The sequence below is a fragment of the Dendropsophus ebraccatus genome, chromosome 2 (assembly GCF_027789765.1).
Source record: "Dendropsophus ebraccatus isolate aDenEbr1 chromosome 2, aDenEbr1.pat, whole genome shotgun sequence".
In the NCBI taxonomy this organism is placed as follows: domain Eukaryota; kingdom Metazoa; phylum Chordata; class Amphibia; order Anura; family Hylidae; genus Dendropsophus; species Dendropsophus ebraccatus.
The window spans coordinates 66428185-66446144 of NC_091455.1; the positions used below are offsets into that span (position 1 = coordinate 66428185).

Consider the following 17960-nt stretch of genomic DNA (forward strand, 5'->3'; position numbering starts at 1 on the left):
TTTTGAATGCAACATGGCCCCTTAAAATCCATTCCATCCAAATCCAGCCTTCAAAAACGAAATGGCGCTCCTTCCCTTCGGAGGCTTACCCTGCACCCGAATGGCGCTTTATGTACACAAGTGGGGTATTTCCGTACTCAGGGGAAATTGCTCTACACATTTAGTGGTTTTTTTTTATCTTTTAGCCCCTTGTGAAAATGAAAAAATCATGACAAGATTAATGATTTAGAGTAAACATTTTACAAAAATTACACTAAATGTTGGTCTAGCCTTGATTTTTTCCATTTCCACAAGGGGTTAAAAAAGAAAATTAACACAAAACGTGTAGGGTAGTTTCCCCTGATTACGAAAATACCCCATATGTGGGCATAATGTGCCATATGGGCACAGGGCAAGCCACCAAAGGGACAGAGCGCCATTTAGAGGCTGGAATGGAGGATGGAGGCCATGTCGCAATTACAAAGCTCCTGTGCTGCCAGGTCAGTAGATACCCCCGACAAGTGACCCCATTCTGGAAACTACACCCCATAAGGAATCTAACAAGGGGTGCAGTGAGCATATGGACCCCACTGGTGACAGGCACTTACGTAGAACATGTGCCGAGAAAATAAAAAATACCATTTTTTTCATTTTCACGTCCCAAATGTGGCCGTCACCAGGGGGCCATATCCCCGCTGCCCCCCTTGTTAGATTCCTTATGGGGTGTAGTTTCCAGAATGGGGTCACTTGTGGGGGGTTTCTACTGTCCTGGCCGCACAGAGGCTTTGTAATTGCATCATGGCATCCTCTAATGGGAATGGCGGCCATACCTATTTAGCTGGGAAAAAGGGACAATTCTAATTTATTTGGGGGTATTAGGGCAATTATTAGTTTATAAGGTTGGAAATGACAGGTGTCCATCAAATTCAACCTGTGTTGATCCAGAGGAAGGCAAAAACCCCTCGTGAGGCAGACGACAGTAGCCTCATCACAGGGAAAAATTCCTTCCCGACTCCATAATGGCGATCAGAATAATCCCCGGACCAACGTGACCCCTGAAATAGGAATAAGGGACAGAATTTAGATAATGTAGAACCCCAGTGACGTGTGGTGCGCCTTGGAGCGATCCAGTATGCAGAGGCCGGGGGGATCAGGACAGGTGTCACACTGGAAATGGTGTCCTTCCTGATACCCCTATTACCCCACACTCTGCACTTCTTCTGGGGTCTCCTGTTTTCCAGTGTGGGGGACGTCACCTGGAGAATGTTGTCCTGGTGCGATACGGGGTCCTTCATATCCAGAAGCGCTGGGTCCGCTCCATGGCTGCTAAATATTAGGGCGCTATTACTACTTCTGATATGTTCGGATCGTGCCGCAAGCTACAGGGCAGCGAGGGACCGGAAGAGGGGGCGCTGGTATAAAGGTTATCCCCGTACAGGTGGTAACCTTTATCCAGCAGTGGGAAGATCAGTTCCCGGACGATCTTCCCACTTGTTCCGAGGATGGGGGGGGGGGGAGGGGGCATCTGGGGCTGGATTCGGGTGTTCCTTCCTACATACACTCTAAGGGTACATGCACACTGCGGAATCGCGACAGATAACCCTTCGTGCATTCCGCAGTTGGCACCCGCCGGCAGACTGATGCAGGCGCACGTCTCCGTCCGTGTCATAGACTCCATTCTATGCACAGGCGGATTCCGCTCTCCGTCCAACGTGTTCATTCTTTGGATGGACGACGGAATCCGCCCGTGCATAACATGGAGTCTATGACACGGGTGGAGACGCGCGCCTCCATCAGTCCGCCGGCGGGTGCCAGCTGCGGAATGCACAAAGGGTTATCCTTCGCCATTCCGCAGTGTGCATGTACCCTAAATCTGTAAGTGTACCCTGAGGTACGCTCACACAGTTTGTAGAATTTCACACCATACCGTCATCTCTTATTGGGACGGTACTGGCGGAAAAGACGTGTCTGGGGGGCAGCGTACGCTACGCTACCCCCAGACACGTCACTGGATGATGAGGATGAATGGAGGAAAGACCGATCCCCCCCATTCATCCTCACTGGCTGTTTCGGTGTCGGAGGCAATAATAACGTATCCCTCTGACACCGAAAACACCCTGGGGGCCATCTTTATATGGGGACTAGTATATGGGGTATGTAGTGGTGTAGTGTCAAACTTTATTCAATGTAGTGTGGTGTAATGTAGTGTTTTTTACGTGTTTTTTTTACAGTAAGTATAAAAAAAACCTACGCCAACAAAGGAGTTGCTGATAAATGCCGCACTTATGTGCGGCACTTATAAGCAGACCGTGGCAGTAGGATAGAGAAAAAAAACACCCTACGCCAAAAAGGAGGAGTTGCTGATTAGCAGCGCACTTTCGTGCGATGCTGATCAACACTCAGCGGCGATAGGGTGCGGAAAATAGAAAAAAAAAATTTGGGAAAATTTTTTTTTTTTTTTCTATATTCTGAATATCCCTGTAGCTGCTGATAAGTGTATTACACATATCAGCCGCTAGGGGGCAGCAGAGCGCAAAATCCGGAAAATGACGAGGCTGGAGCCGAAAATAGCCGAAAGAAGACGACGAGGACCGCCGGAAAGACCCGAAGACCGAACGGAATGACGGAGGACGCCGCGAACCCGGAAGCCGCCGATCAGGAGCCCGGGACAGGTGAGTAATGTACAAATACCTGCTCTGGACCCCTCCGCTACCTAGCTGAGGGGTCCAGGGCAGGTATTTACTATTTTGTGGGACTCTGATCGCCGTGCCACCGGCCCGATCGCCGTGAACGGCCGGCCGGCCGTTCACGGCGATCGGGCCGGTGGCACGGCGATCAACATTACTTTTTACAGTAATGGCGGTCGGTGCCGTCCTCGGACAGCACCGACCGCCATTTTTTTCCGGGTCATCGGGTCACCGATGACCCGGAAAGGTTCCGATCAGCGCTATTGGCTGATCTGAATTGATCAGCCTATAGCAGCGATCGTAAGCACGGGGGGTGTTAACCACCCCCCGTGCCGAGAAGCTATGATGGCCTGCTATGATTTATAGCAGGCCATCTTCCCCGACCGCTGTGTGTGAACACGCAGCGATCGGGGAAACATCGGGCGTAAATTTACGCCCTGATGCGCTAAGTACCAGGGCACCAGGGCGTAAGTTTACGCCCGATGTCGTTAAGGGGTTAAATAATAATAATAATAATAACAATAATAACAACAACAACAACACATGGCCACTATCTTCTAGAGACAACACAAATCTTCTCTCCAGTTCAGGTGTGGTTTACAAAAAGGTGCATTTATTTCAACGGAACCGAGTTGCAAAACCCCAATATGGAGTCATGCTCTGGGAAATAGTGTCAATGTTTTTCTAACACTGCATAACCCCTTTAAGTACCACTCAGTGGGTATCATGACTTGTCAGAAACCTCTGACAGAAGGATGTTTTCCGTAGGATCCTGGGCAAGTCAAAAAACTATCTATCCAGAGCACACTTGCATGGCGGGCCAGCAAGAAGTGCTCCAGGCATGGGTGAGTAAGGCAAGTAATATTCTGTCTACATTTATTATTGACAAAATCTGTAATTTTAACATTTGCCCCTAGTTTCACATTAGCCTGCACTTTTAACTTCACTTAAAGGAGTTGACAGGTCCTTAAAAATTAAAGATGTCGCTAGGGACACAATGGTGTATACTTACCTGTTCCGCTCCACCACCACTGCAGATTCCCAGGCGCCTGGTGTCTTTTTCAAAACTTCTGCTTGCGTGCAGAGAGGAAAATGGAAGACACCAGGCGGCTTGGAAACTGGCTGCGGTGGGATGGAGAAGTACACATAACTAGCATCTTTTTCAGTAAGGACCACACAACCCCTTTAACCCCTTTGGGACCAGGCTAATTTTTGTTTTTTACTCCTTGTGCTTAAAAGGCCATAGCACTTGCATTTTTACACCTACAGACCCACATGAGCCCTTATTTTTTGCGTCACTAATTGTACTTTGCAATGACAGGCTGAACTTTTGCATAAAATATGCTGCAAAACCAGAAAAAATTATATGCGCAGTGAAATTGAAAAAAAAAAAAAAAAAACACATCTTTTTCTTTGGGGGGGGGATCGTGTTTTTACGCCGTGTGTCCTATGGAAAAACTGACATGTTTTATATGTTCCTCAAGTCGTTACGATTAAAACGATATATAATAATATGTATAACTTTTCTTTTATCTGATGGCCTGTAAAAAATTCAAACCATTGTTAACAAATATATGTTCCTTAAAATCGCTCCATTCCCAGGCTTATATCGCTTTTCTGCTTTGGTCTATGGGGCTGTGTGAGGTGTCATTTTTTGCGCCATGATGTGTTCGTTCTATTGATACCTTTATTGCGCATATGCGACTTTTTGATCGCTTTTTATTACAAATTTTCTGGATTTGATGCGACCAAAAATGCGCAATTTTGCACTTTGGGATATTAATGCGCTGAGGCCGTTTACCGTGCGAGATCAGGAATGTGATTAATTAATAGTTCGGGCGATTACGCACGCGGCGATAGCAAACATGTTTATTTATTTACTTTTATTTATAACATGGGAAAAGGGGGGTGATTCAGACTTTTATTAGGGGAGGGGGCTTTTTATTGACAACAATTTTTTTTACACATATACTAGAAGCCCCCCTGGGGGACTTCTAGTATATACACTCTGATCTCTCATTGAGATCTTTGCTGTATACTTATACAGCAAAGATCAATGAGATCGGCACTCGTTTGCTTTCGGCTGTTGCAGCCGAAAACAAACGAGTGCCGAGCCGGGGACAACGCCATCTTGGAGCGGTCCCCGGCCGGCTTCAGTAGGGAGTGATCTCCCCCACTAGACACCAGGGAGCGACTGAATCCGGTAATTGGAGGCAGCTATCATCTTTGACAGCTGCCTCCGATTATCTAATTAGCGGGCACGGCGATCGGACCGTGGCCGCTAATAGCCGCGGTCCCGGGCTACATGAGGCACCCAGGATCGCGGCGGTTTAGAGCGGGGTCGCCGCGCGGCCCCACTCTGAACGCCCGCACCAGGACGTACAGTTACGTCCTCGTGCGGGAAAGGGATAAAAGGAATGTGTCAACAGAAACTGACCTATTGTATTAAACCAGGTTTTTATTTTAAACATATTTTCTCAAATATATATTTTTTAACTTTCCATTTTACTATCTTTATTTTAAACTAATCCTGAAATCCTGCAGTTTCCATTATGACCACTACACCTAAAACAAAGCTAAGACCTCATGTTCTGTGATATGGAGACTGATCTGTGCAACATTATAGTGAAAGGCAAGTCCAGTTCATAGACTGCTGGCTCAAAACACAGGCAGATACAGGGCCCGCAGCAGACTATCACACTGGCTGAGCTCAACAAAGAACTCGGCAACCCTAGGTTATATCCATCTTTATTTTAAATTAAAGGAGAAGTCCGGCCAAAAATTTTTTTTTATATGTTATTACTTAATTAATTTTCTAATGTACATTAATTATGGGAAATGCTCATACACTAAATTAAGGAAAATAGCAGTATATCAGGAAGTGTTAGAATTCTCTCAGATCCAGTGACGTCACAACGAAAGGTGTAATTCCTATGGAGTGTCCAGCAGGTGGCGCTCTTTATATAGAAGTCAATGAGTACCATTGACTTCTATATATAGTGCGCCCCTGCTGGACACTCCATAGGAATTACAGTGTATGTAATGTAATGTTATGCACTGTACTTTTGGGGACTTTATGAATACATTTATAGAATACTTGCTCTATGCTCTATTATAGATACTTTGCTCCCCAAAGTATCCCATAAATGTATTCAATGAACAGATTTGCTTGGGCACCGAGCAGGGAGGGAGAGAGGTGCAATCTACCTCCCCCTCCCTCCCTGCTCGGTGCTGGTGTCCCCGGCCGGGGTGGGGGCGGGCTGACATGGCCGTCATGCATGAGCAGAGAGCGGCGGCTGGCCAGATAGTGTGAGGAGCGGTGAGGAACGGGGCGTGCGGGCGGGAGTCAGGGATCGTGAGTAGCGGCGCGGCCGGACGGATAGTGAGTAGCTGCGCGGGCGGGTGGGAGTGAGCGAGCGGCCGGCTGGATAGTGAGTAGCGGCGCGGGCGGGTGGGAGTGAGCGGCCGGCTGGATAGTGAGTAGCGGCGCGGGCGGGTGGGTGGGAGTGAGCGGCAGTCAGCGGCAGTCAGAGGCAGCCCCTGTGTGAGCAGCGGCGGCGGCGATAGGGATAGCACAGGTACTACTCCCCCATTATCTGCAGATAATGGGGGAGTAGTACTTTGTATATGTTCCCAGCACCGAGCAGGGAGGGAGGGGGAAGGTAGATAGCACCTCTCTGCCTCCCTGCTCGGTGCCCAGCAAATCTATTTATTGAATACAATTATGGGATACTTTGGGGAGCAAGGACACTTGCTCCCCAAAGTATTCTATATATAAATGTATTCATGAAGTCCCCAAAAGTACAGTGCATAACATTACATTACATACACTGTAATTCCTATGGAGTGTCCAGCAGGGGCGCACTATATATAGAAGTCAATGGTACTCATTGACTTCTATATAAAGAGCGCCACCTGCTGGACACTCCATAGGAATTACACCTTTCGTTGTGACGTCACTGGATCTGAGAGAATTCTAACACTTCCTGATACACTAAATTAAGGGAAATAGCAGTATATGAGCATTTCCCATAATTAATGTACATTAGAAAATTGTATACCTTTTCATAAGTAATAACATATAAAAAAATAATTTTGGCCGGACTTCTCCTTTAATCGTAAAAACTTGCAGTTTCTATTCTCACCACTAAGCTTAAAACAAAGCTAAGACCTCATGTTCTGTCATATGGAGGCAGACGGAAAATGAACCGTTATATTCTAGGTAAATTGATGAAAAATCCTTTAACTCCTTTATGTCAGCAATGTGTATATATACGTTCCTCTTGCACATACCCTGTTCTGTGTGTCATTAAAAGGACAACTCCCATGAAAAACTTTTTCCCAGTAATTGAAGCACATTACATTACATATCTGCCTACCTTCCCTGTCTTTTCCCCCCTCCACCAGGAAGTGCGCTAAACTCACAGATACCTAATTACTGTCGTCACCAGGCTGCTCTCTCAGCTCCTTCTTGTGACGATGAGTCATAAGCAGGAGGCCTGCTCTAGCTCCTGTTAAACCAGCCTCCCCCTGCCTTGTCAGGTGACTCAACTTGCTCAGCTCCCATTGGCTTAGCAACTGCAAGCTGAGTCCTTGTCACTTGCTTATCTTCCCTAGTGACATGACTCATTCACTCACTGAGTCCACTCGGCAGCAGCAGAGAGTATGAGGGGAGGGGGGAGCTGCCTATGTGCCGGGAGTCTGTCTGGAGAGTGACATGACTCAGATGGCTTGCAGTTGCTCAGCCAATGGGAGCTGAGCAAGCCGAGTCACGTGACAAGGCAGGGGAGGGGGAGGCGGGTGTAACAGGAGCTAGAGCAGCCCTCCTGCTGATGACTCATCGTCACAAGAAGGAGCTGAGAGAAGAAACTGGTGACGACAGTAATTAGGTATGTGTGAGTTTCCTACACTTCCTGGTGGGGGGTGGAGGGGGGAAAAGACAGGGAAGGGAGGCAGATAGGTGATTAAAGCACATTACAGAGTTATATAACTTTGTAATGTGCTTCAATTACTGGGAAAAAAGTTTTTCATGGGAGTTGTCCTTGAACCCTTTTAAACGCCACAATGCACAGTGATTGCAGCATTTAAGGTAGTCAGTGACAGCACAAGCCCCTGTCACTGACTGATTGGGATTAATTGCATGTTTTACAGTAAAATTAAAGTGTTTTTTTTAAAGTGTAATAATTTTTTAAAGTATTAAAAAAACCTTATAAACCCTCCCAAATAAAAGTTTAAAATACCCCCTTGCACATTATAAAAATCAAAATATGTAAAATAAATAAACATATTATATATCATAGCCTGCGAAAATGTCAGATCTATTAACCCTTAGGGGACACAGCCAGTTTTCATTTTTGCGTTTTCGTTTTTCCCTCCTCGTGTATATAAGGCCATAGCGCCTGCATTTTTCCACCTAGAGACCCAAATGAGCCCTTATTTTTTGCGCAACTAATTGTACTTTGCTAAGGCAGATGTAATTTTTGCCTAAAATGTGCCGGGAAACCAGAAAAAAATTATATGTGTGGTGAAATTGAAAAAAAAAAACGCATTTCTTTTATTTGGGGGAAATGTGTTTTTACGCCATTCGCCCTGGGGTAAAACTGACTTGTTATGCATGTTCCTCAAGTCGTTACGATTAAAACGATATGTAACATGTATAACTTATATTGTATCTGATGGCCTGTATAAAATTCAAACCGTTGTTAACCAATATACGTTCCTTAAAATCGCTCCATTCCCGGGCTTATAGCGCTTTTATCCTTTGGTCTATGGGTCTGTGTGAGGTGTCATTTTTTGCGCCATGATGTGATCTTTCTATCGGTACCTTGATTGCGCATATATGACTTTTTGATCGCTTTTTATTACAATTATTCTGGATTTGATGCGACCAAAAATGCGCAATTTTGCACTTTGGGATTTTTTTGTGCTGACGCCGTTTACCGTGTGAGATCAGGAATGTGATTAATTAATAGTTCGGGCGATTACGCACGCGGCGATAGCAAACATGTTTGTTTATTAATTTATTTATTTATTTTTATTTATAAAATGGGGAAAGGGGGGTGATTCAGACTTTTATTAGGGGAGGGGGTTTTGTGTTATTAAAAATACTTTTTTCTTTTACTTTAGACATATACTAGAAGCCCCCCTGGGGGGCTTCTAGTATATGCACTCTGATCTCTCATAGAGATCCATGCAGTATAGTTATACTGCATGAATCCATGAGATCGGTGTTCTATTACTTTTGGCTGCTGCAGCCAAAAGCAATAGAATGCCGAGCCGGGATCAGCGCCATTACGGAGCAGACCCCGGCCCGGTATGGATGCAGGGATCGCCCCCCCGCAATCGCGCCGCAGGGGGGCGATCCCCCCACTAGACCACCAGGGATGCATATCAGGAAGTATTTAGAAGCAGCTGTCAACTTTGACAGCTGCTTCTAAGTACTTAATTAGCGGGCACGGCGATCGGACCGTGCCCGCTAATAGCCGCGAGCCCGGGCTACACGCGGCACCCGGGATCGCGGCAGTTCAGAGGGTGGTCGCCGCGCGACCCCCCTCTGAACTCCCATAGCGGCACGAGGACGTTAAATAACGTCCTGGTGCAGCTATGGGTTAAAATATAACATTATTGTTCCTGCACAATAAATGGCAACCAGCCAAACCAGCCCTGTAGGTGGAAAAATAAAAGCGCTATGGCTCTTAGAAGGCGGGGAGGAACATTGCATTAATTTGACCCAGACATTTGTACATCCATGGGCTTGGTTATGAAGCCGTTAATAAAAGACTGTAACAATAGAGCAGTCTCAGCTGTCATGTAGCATTAGTGTAGGCCTTGAGCTGCCATGACAGTGGATCAACTGCCCACGATCTTGCCATAAGTAGCCCATCTGCCCCACTAGGCAGATAACAGTAACATGCATTACTAGGTTTAAATGCTGTTGAGTTCGTCAGTGGCATTTAAATATTTATTAGCCAGCATGGAGTGATTTTCAATGGTTGGGGAGCTACTAGATGTAAAAAGAATTCAATTTAAGCGGCTGATGAATGACCACTGCAACTAAAGAAAGACAAAGGCGATGACCGAAACTTGCAAGAGGATCACCGATTGGCTTGTTGTTTTATCGTGTTTGTGGCCCTTTTTACTATTTTTTTTAAACTTGATAACGCTTAACTAGTAAAAAACTGAACAATTATGATCTCCAATATAATCTGCCATTCTCTCTTTCTGAAGAAACAATAGTTTACCTGCTGAATAGTATACATGATTATAATTATCATTGTTATGAAAAATTAGTCAGTACAGTACGGTATAGGGACATACAGTACATGTCCAGTGTATTCTAGTCTGATTGGCTTTAAGATGCAGGAAGCCAAAGTTATCCTGGCTGCCATGCAATTTACCTCAAGTAACTCTTTTAAGTCTTCTACAAGCACCGGGTCTTCATCTTCATCGTCACTGAGCTGATCTTGAGAGCAGTAGTGAGTGCTGTAAGCTGAATGCTCTTCAATGGCTGCCAGCCAGTCCTGTAAGTAATGATGTAAAAGTACCATTAGACACAAGGAAACTAAAATGGAAAAAAAACAACAACACGTTTTTACAATTCTTATAACTAATTTTAAATTTCAGTTCAAAGTTGAGATGGCAGAGGCTCAGGCTTGTTTTCTGTTGAGGTTATGGGGCACTCACTGCGGGGTTCATCTTATTGGTGAAATATATAGTCTTGAAATAATAAAACCGGGTTTGTAGGAATGACACCTCTACCCTAGTGTTTGTGACATCTCAGTGTAAATATCATTTGCAGAATTTCCCTGGAGAAACAATAACTTCATGACGACCCGTAACACCACAGACATGAAACTTGCCTGTGCCTCTGCCATCTCACCTTCTAACTGAAAGTAAAAATAGTTATAAAAAAATGTAATGTGGCTGCTGAAGTTAGATAAAGCCCTAAGGTTTGTCTGGAAAACATGGATACAGCCTATGACTATATCCATGATTTCCACATAGCCTTAGGGCTTTATCCAATGTCAGCAGCCACCGCTAATCAAATGCTGAATGACTGGACGAACTCGAGCATGCTCGATATTCACTCATCTCTACATGGCAGCTATCTCCAATCCTTTATCCTGCTCTTTAATAGGCCTAGCTGCCCCAAGCTTAACTTTCCAGGATACAGCAGTGCAGAAAAGCCATTTAAAGGTGGTCAGATATTTATATTTAAAAGGACAACTCCTATGAAAAACTTTTTCCCAGTAATTGAAGCACATTACAAAGTTATATAACTGTGTAATATGCTTCAATCACCTATCTGCCTCCTTTCCCTGTCTTTTCCCCCCTCCACCCCCCACCAGGAAGTGTAGGAAACTCACGAAAACCTAATTACTGTCGTCACCAGTTTCTTCTCTCAGCTCCTTCTTGTGACGATGAGTCATCAGCAGGAGGGCTGCTCTAGCTCCTGTTAGACCAGCCTCCCCCTCCCCTGCCTTGTCAGGTGACTCAGCTTGCTCAGCTTTCATTGGCTGAGCAACTGCAAGCCATCTGAGTCCATGTCACTTGCTTATCTTCCCTAGTGACATGACTCATTCACTCAATGAGTCCACTCGGCAGCAGAAGAGAGTATGAGGGGAGGGGGGGGAGCTGCCTATGTGCTGGGAGTCTGTCCAGAGGGAAGATAAGCAAGTGACATGACTCAGATGGCTTGCAGTTGCTCAGCCAATGGGAGCTGAGCAAGCCGAGTTACCTGACAAGGCAGGTGAGGGGAAGGCTGGTGTAACAGGAGCTGGACCAGCCCTCCTGCTGATGACTCATAATTACAAGAAGGACCTGAGAGAAGAAACTGGTGACAACAGTAATTAGGTATGTGTGAGTTTCCTTCACTTCCTGGTGGGGGGGGGGGTGGAGGGGGGAAAGATAGGGAAGGAGGGCAGATAGGTGATTGAAGCACATTACAGAGTTAAATAATTTTGTAATGTGCTTCAATTACTGGGAAAAAGCTTTTCATGGGAGTTGTCCTTTAAATGCAGTCCCAAATACAGAACATTTTAGTATTTACGACTCTTAGTAATGTAATTGTTAAATGCCCTTTCTTTTCTAGTGTCATGTCCATTTCAATGCACTGAATACAGTCTACTGGTGACTTTGTTCAGTCAATGTCCAATGATAATTTTGTTATGCTGATGTATACCCTGGATGTAGGCTACTTCATAAATGTGAACCTAACCTTAACAAGGTGATCACGGTAAAATGATCAGATGGTAAATGAAACAGGACATGTGGTGAAATTAGCATTTATTAAGTGTAAACACAAAAAAAATATATTCAAAATGTAGGTCTTGGTTTGACTAGAATTTTTTTCCCTGGGACAACCCCTCTAAGTTTACATCGGTTGTCAACACGACGGTGTGTGTGTGTGTGTGTGGGGGGGGGGGGGAAATCTATTCAAAAAGGGCAGATCGAGAAGGTCTTTAAAAATTTTCCTTTGTAAACAATTCCTTTTTTGTCACAGAAAACTATTGTGTCTGTCAGGTGGTCCAAGCAAGGATAGTTCCTTCAATATAACAGCACAGAAGATAAGATTCAAAGTTCATTAAGTGCTCGCATCTCTGGAATGGACCATCCATCAGTCTGAAACTCCAAAAAATTAGAAAGGAGACAGCACTTCCAACAGCAAACATGTTTTTATTCCACACAGCAAAGTGACATTTCGTCTTTTACTAAGCCTCTAACTATTACCTCTTACTAAGTCATGCTTGAGACAGGCTTAGTCAAAGTCGAAATGCCGCTTTGCTGCGTGGAATAAAAACGCGTTTTCTATTAGAAGTCCTGTCTCCTTTTGCATTTTTTTCAAGGAAGGACAGTGATTAGAGATGAGCGAACCTGGAGCATGCTCGAGTCCATCCGAAACCCGAACTTTCGGCATTTGATTAGCGGTGGCTGCTGAAGTTGGATAAAGCCCTAAGGCTATGTGGAAAACATGGATATAGTCATTGGCTGAATCCATGTTTTCCAGACAACCTTAGAGCTTTATCCAAGTTCAGCAGCCACCACTAATCGAATGCCGATCGTTCGGGTTCGGATGGACTCGAACCCGAACCTGGTTTGCTCATCTCTAATAGTGATCACTGCAGATTAGTACTGAAAAAACTTCACAGAGATGGAGGGAACCCGAGCATGCGGCATTTGATTACTGATGACTGCCGAAGTTGCATGCAGTCCTATGGAGTCCTGAAAAACATGGATACAGCTGCACCTAAATGCGCTTGAGATTCGCTCATCTCTATCTAAACCATAGCGTATGAATGACTCCCACACAAGCCCTACCAAAACTAGGATACATCATACCCTCTGTTGGTAAATAATAATAATGCACATAGATTATACAGCGTGTAACACGGAAGGCAGGGCCGTTTCTAGTACCAGGCAGGCCGAGCGACCGCATGGGGCGCCCACAGCTTAGGGGCACCCGACAGCGCCCGGCCCCTGTGCACTCATCATATGGCCCCCCCAGGGGGCCATGCAACGAACCGCAGACCCCACGGAGCTTTGGGATGTGGGCACCTCTCCCCCTCCCTCTAGACCCCGCTCATGTCCTCAGCACTGCCCCCCTCCAGCTCCCCCTTCCTCCGGATCTTACCCCATGCCCCATCTCTTCAGCTGCCGCCGAATCCTGCAGCAGGCGCAGGGGTGACGTCATCGCACCTGCTGGGAGATCCCTCCGGCGTCTGACAAGCTGAAGAGAGGAGGACCGGCTCCATACCAGTATTAGGAGAGTATAATGTTTTTTTTTTTGTTTTTTGTTTTTTTTTTGGGGGGGGGGGGGAATGCAGGGAGACACTTTTACTATTTGGGGGTATTGCAGGGGGACATTGCTACTATATGGGGGCAATGCAGGGGGACATTACTACTATATGGGACAATGCAGGGGGGATATTATTAGTATAAGGGGACAATGCAGAGGGGCATTATTATTATAAGGGAAATGCCGGGGAACATATGGGGGAGTAAAGGAGGACATTATAAGTATATGGGGACAATGCAAGGGGACATTACTACTAAATGGGGCAATGCAGGGGGACAATTACTATATGGAGACAATGCAGGGGACATTATAACTATATGGGGACAATGCAGTGGGACATTATTAGTACATGGGGACAATGCAGGGGGACATTATTGGTATATGGGGACAATGCAGGGGACATTATTACTCAATGTGGGGCAATGCAGGGGTAAATTATTCTTATATGGGTGGAACAGCAGGGGATTCTACATACAGGGGGCACCCACATACCTACCTACTTTAATGCACCAAACAGCAAAATTACCACAGTTAGGAATCCTATAGGAGGGGAAAAGGGGAAGTTGCTAGAAATGTACGGAGCCTAAAATGTTTGTCTGGCAGGTTCTGAAGAGATGAATTGTAGCTGCAAGTCTTCATGGTGGTCCGGGCCAGATGGAGAGAAAAAGGAAAGTGACGCCTCAGATCAAAGAAGATGTCACCTGTGAGTCACTGTATAATGATTTTGTATTCAGTTGAACATTATCTGTTAGGGGTGCAACACTGCTCCATGCCGCAATACACACACTGCTTCTTCCTAGTAACCCGAATCTTGATAAAGTCCCCCTTCCTTCCCCAGGGCTGAACTGAGTTAAGGGGGGGCGCTTTTATCAAGATTCGCCCTGTTGACAAAATGCCCTAGAAACTGCCCTGACGCAGGGATACAAACCTCTCTTGTATGCTTTATGTTCTTGGGAAGAACTTTGAAATTGTGAATGCTGTCATCAAAACATTTCACAGAGAATGACACACTGTCCGACTTCACCTGCAATAAAAAGCAGTTTATAATAATATACACTTCTCAAAATGTATTATAGAGGGTATATTACTTTCCCTGTGATCTTCTATGAACCATTCCACTTTCTAGGACTTTAAGTGACTTCTATGGTAGAGCTGGGATCTACCTCAACTTAGGAGCAGTGTGCTTCCCTCTGCAATAACTAGCTACAGAATTGCCATTGAGTATATCAAAAAGCTTTAAGATATATAAAAGAGCATAGTAAGTATACCACATCGAATCAACCATCAAAGCCGATTACTAACACTAATGTGATATGTTATATAACAGACAGACACAATAAAAATATAAAAGACACAACACAATCCATATTCGGATTTCTGGGTCCTACCGTGCAAATAGCTTGTGTTAGGTGTTTGCAGCCTTGCCGATGCACATTGTTTACTGCATCTGACCTAGAGGGTATATTTATAGAATAAATGGAATAGCTGGACACAAAAGAGCACAACAAACAATACTTCACTTGGTTACAGGGAATATCAGTAGTACTGCTGTTAAGGCCGCTTTGGAGGAGAAGTGGAATTCTTCTAGTCGCTTACAGCATAGTAGAAGTCTGCCTCACACTACTAAAGATCTCCATACCTAGTGGGACATTTCCACAACATGCCAAGCTATCACTACATGATCATCCCATCAGTATCACCCTCACCCCCCTCCCAAACACACACAAATCTCTTTGGAGGTATTAACTCTTCCTATGGAATTTCCTCATTTAAAAGTTAACTCCATGGTCCAAAGATTACAAGAGCCGAACAACTGACCTGTGAATGACCATCCATTACTATGGCAAATGTAATATATAGCACGACAAAGAACACTATTAGAAGGTTACTATAAATATCAAAGAAGAAATATTTTGCTGAAAAAGATAAATAGATGGTAAAATACTTACTGTTTCTGAAACCAAGACATAACGCCATGCTCAAGAACCACCCAAAAGACCTTCCACCCAAAGAATCGTGAACTCTGAAAAAGAGAAAACATTTATAAGCTGCTTGGTGCAAAAGTCAAAGACCACTGTATGCTAAATACAAACATAGAAGATGGTTGGCAGAAAAACACCACCTGGTCCAGCTAGTCTGCCCTATTAGTATTTGCCTTCTTATTATCTTAGGATAGATATAGGTTTATTTCAGGGAGGTTCAATGGGATTTCTCTTACGCCTCTGCTCGAAGAAAGAACATGTTCATTCCTTGATCAGAGAGAAGAGGTGCAAGAGAAATGCCAAAGTAATAGGACAGGCATAACGATAAGCAGAATCTGCTGCACGGACTCCGCTCGTAAATTCAGCCTCTTTTATTCAGTGTGCAAGGGCCATTATTGTGGATTTAGATTTAGAGACAGAAATAGAGGCAGCAATGTAACAAAATTTGCATAGATCTATGGAATCAACATTTAAAGTGCAACTATCACTAACAAAAAACTAAAACTAAAACTAAAAAAATAAAAACAGGAAAGGGCTGTAGACACATTACATTTACTGACTATGTCCCACCTTGCACAATGGGCCTTCAAACCTCTGGAGATTTTTCAGTATATACTGCAAATAAAGGACAGATAATCAACAAATGCAACACAACACAGTCATACTGTCTGATATGCAGCTAAATGAATAGGTCTTACCTTCCCAGCCTTTCCTTGCAGTACTTGCTTTATTTCTATACGTTGGGCTAGGTCTATCGGCTTCTGGTCTGGGAAATCATACATAAATGACATTCAGAAAGTATTCGTCCCTCCAAGTAACATCTATAATAAAGTAAGGGTGCGTTTACACAGAAAGATTTATCTGACAAATTTTTGAAGCTAAAGCCAGGAATGGATCTGACTTGTTCCCTGTTTATAGTCTGTTCCTGGTTTTGGCTTCAAAAATCTGTCATATAAATGTCTCTGTGTAAAGGCACCCAAAAGAACTTGAATAAATCAACTGAGGTAACCTGGTGCCTCAAAACATTCTAATGGGTTGTATGCAAGATGTATAGACTAGGGAAAGGTTGGGACAAAGTAAATGCTTTGCACGTATGGCGCAGATACATTTGCAATATACATTAAGTAACCCTCAACATATGTCAACCATAGCATCTGCACATATGCAACAGTGTGCCTATCGACTCGCTGTCTACGCTGCTCTGCGATATTAGTTTTTCCAGATAAAAAACAACAATGCAATGTCTGAGATTACTACAAGCTAAAGTATCAAGATACAGTCTATAACCTCTGGTCATTTAACAGGTTTTCCCATCTCATTAATTGGATGTTCTACCCATTGTATAGGAGATAAAAAGCAAGCTTGGTAGGGTCCAACCACTGGGAACCCCGCCAATCCTGAGAATGGGCACATAATTGTCCCTGGAATTAATGGTGTGAACAGGGCCAATTAGATCACTGCCCCTTTCATTCTCTATGAAGTTACTGAACATGTCTTTAGCACTTGGGAATGTTTGGCGGCCCCATATACAATGAACTGAGCGGTGGCAGTGCAGGCATGGTCCATACTATTCATTTCAGGGACAATTATCTCCCTGTTCTTGAGATCAGTCAGGTCCACCATAGTGAGAGTGAGTGTATGTGTGTGTATATGTGTATGTGTATGTGTGTGTATGTGTGTGTGTGTGTGTGTGTGTGTGTGTGTGTGTGTGTGTGTGTGTGTATGTGTATGTGTGTGTGTGTATGTGTATGTGTGTGTGTGTATGTGTTGGGGGGGCAACTAGGATCTCACCATGTGCTTGTACTGAGCCACTGTACTCAATGGTGCAGACACGAAAGCACTGATCTCAGGAAATCATAAACCTCCAAATAGTAGAGGTAATAGCTCGTGGATTAAAGATGTCCATTAAAATGTCTAAGAAAATTTTAAACTCCTATTAAAAAAAAATAATAATCTAACAAGTTCAAAAGAGTAAATGTGTTACCCAGAATGCCATTCCAGTAGCTGGGAATCACTTACTGTTGATTGGAAGACTTACTGCTTTTATTCTTGATATTTACATCTGCTCCACTTTTAAGAAGTCTTGACGCGCACTGCTTCATCCCTCTATATGCAGCACAGTGCAGAGGTGTGTTACCCAGCTGGTCAGTGCAGTTTATATCAGGCGGCTTTGCTCTGTTTAGCTAGAGAAAAATACAACCATGCATTAGAAATATGCAAAAACTCCACAGCTCCCGACAAGTCTGCTTTAAATGGGCATTGTCTTTAACATCTAGCATATTTTTAATTCATTTTTATTTAAAAAAAAAAAAAAAAAGTTTATTTGCGTAAAATTTAAAGTTATAAGTTTGGCCATTAGGTGTCACTATCCTTTCATTTTATGTTTACAATATAAATAAATGTAAACATTTGCATATTTTTTATGCAATTTTACCATAAATATTACAATTCTTGCTAAAATTGCATACTTTTTTTACTGCTAATACAGTCCAAAATGTAAAAAAATTTCTGCAGTTG

General features: G+C 44.1%; 1 protein-coding gene across 3 annotated transcripts in view; it reads right to left on the bottom strand.

Annotated features, from left to right (window-relative positions):
* Nucleotides 1-17960, bottom strand: part of OSBPL1A (oxysterol binding protein like 1A) — a 100296-nt gene that overhangs the window by 66639 nt on the left and 15697 nt on the right. For all 3 annotated transcript variants that reach the window (XM_069957691.1, XM_069957692.1, XM_069957693.1), the window contains 7 exons: nucleotides 17482-17626; nucleotides 16142-16209; nucleotides 16014-16058; nucleotides 15411-15484; nucleotides 14850-14913; nucleotides 14390-14485; nucleotides 10064-10186 (listed from right to left, as the gene is read on the bottom strand). In XM_069957691.1, coding sequence (XP_069813792.1) covers nucleotides 10064-10186; nucleotides 14390-14485; nucleotides 14850-14913; nucleotides 15411-15484; nucleotides 16014-16058; nucleotides 16142-16209; nucleotides 17482-17626 — 615 coding nt within the window. The remainder of the gene's footprint in view (nucleotides 1-10063; nucleotides 10187-14389; nucleotides 14486-14849; nucleotides 14914-15410; nucleotides 15485-16013; nucleotides 16059-16141; nucleotides 16210-17481; nucleotides 17627-17960) is intronic.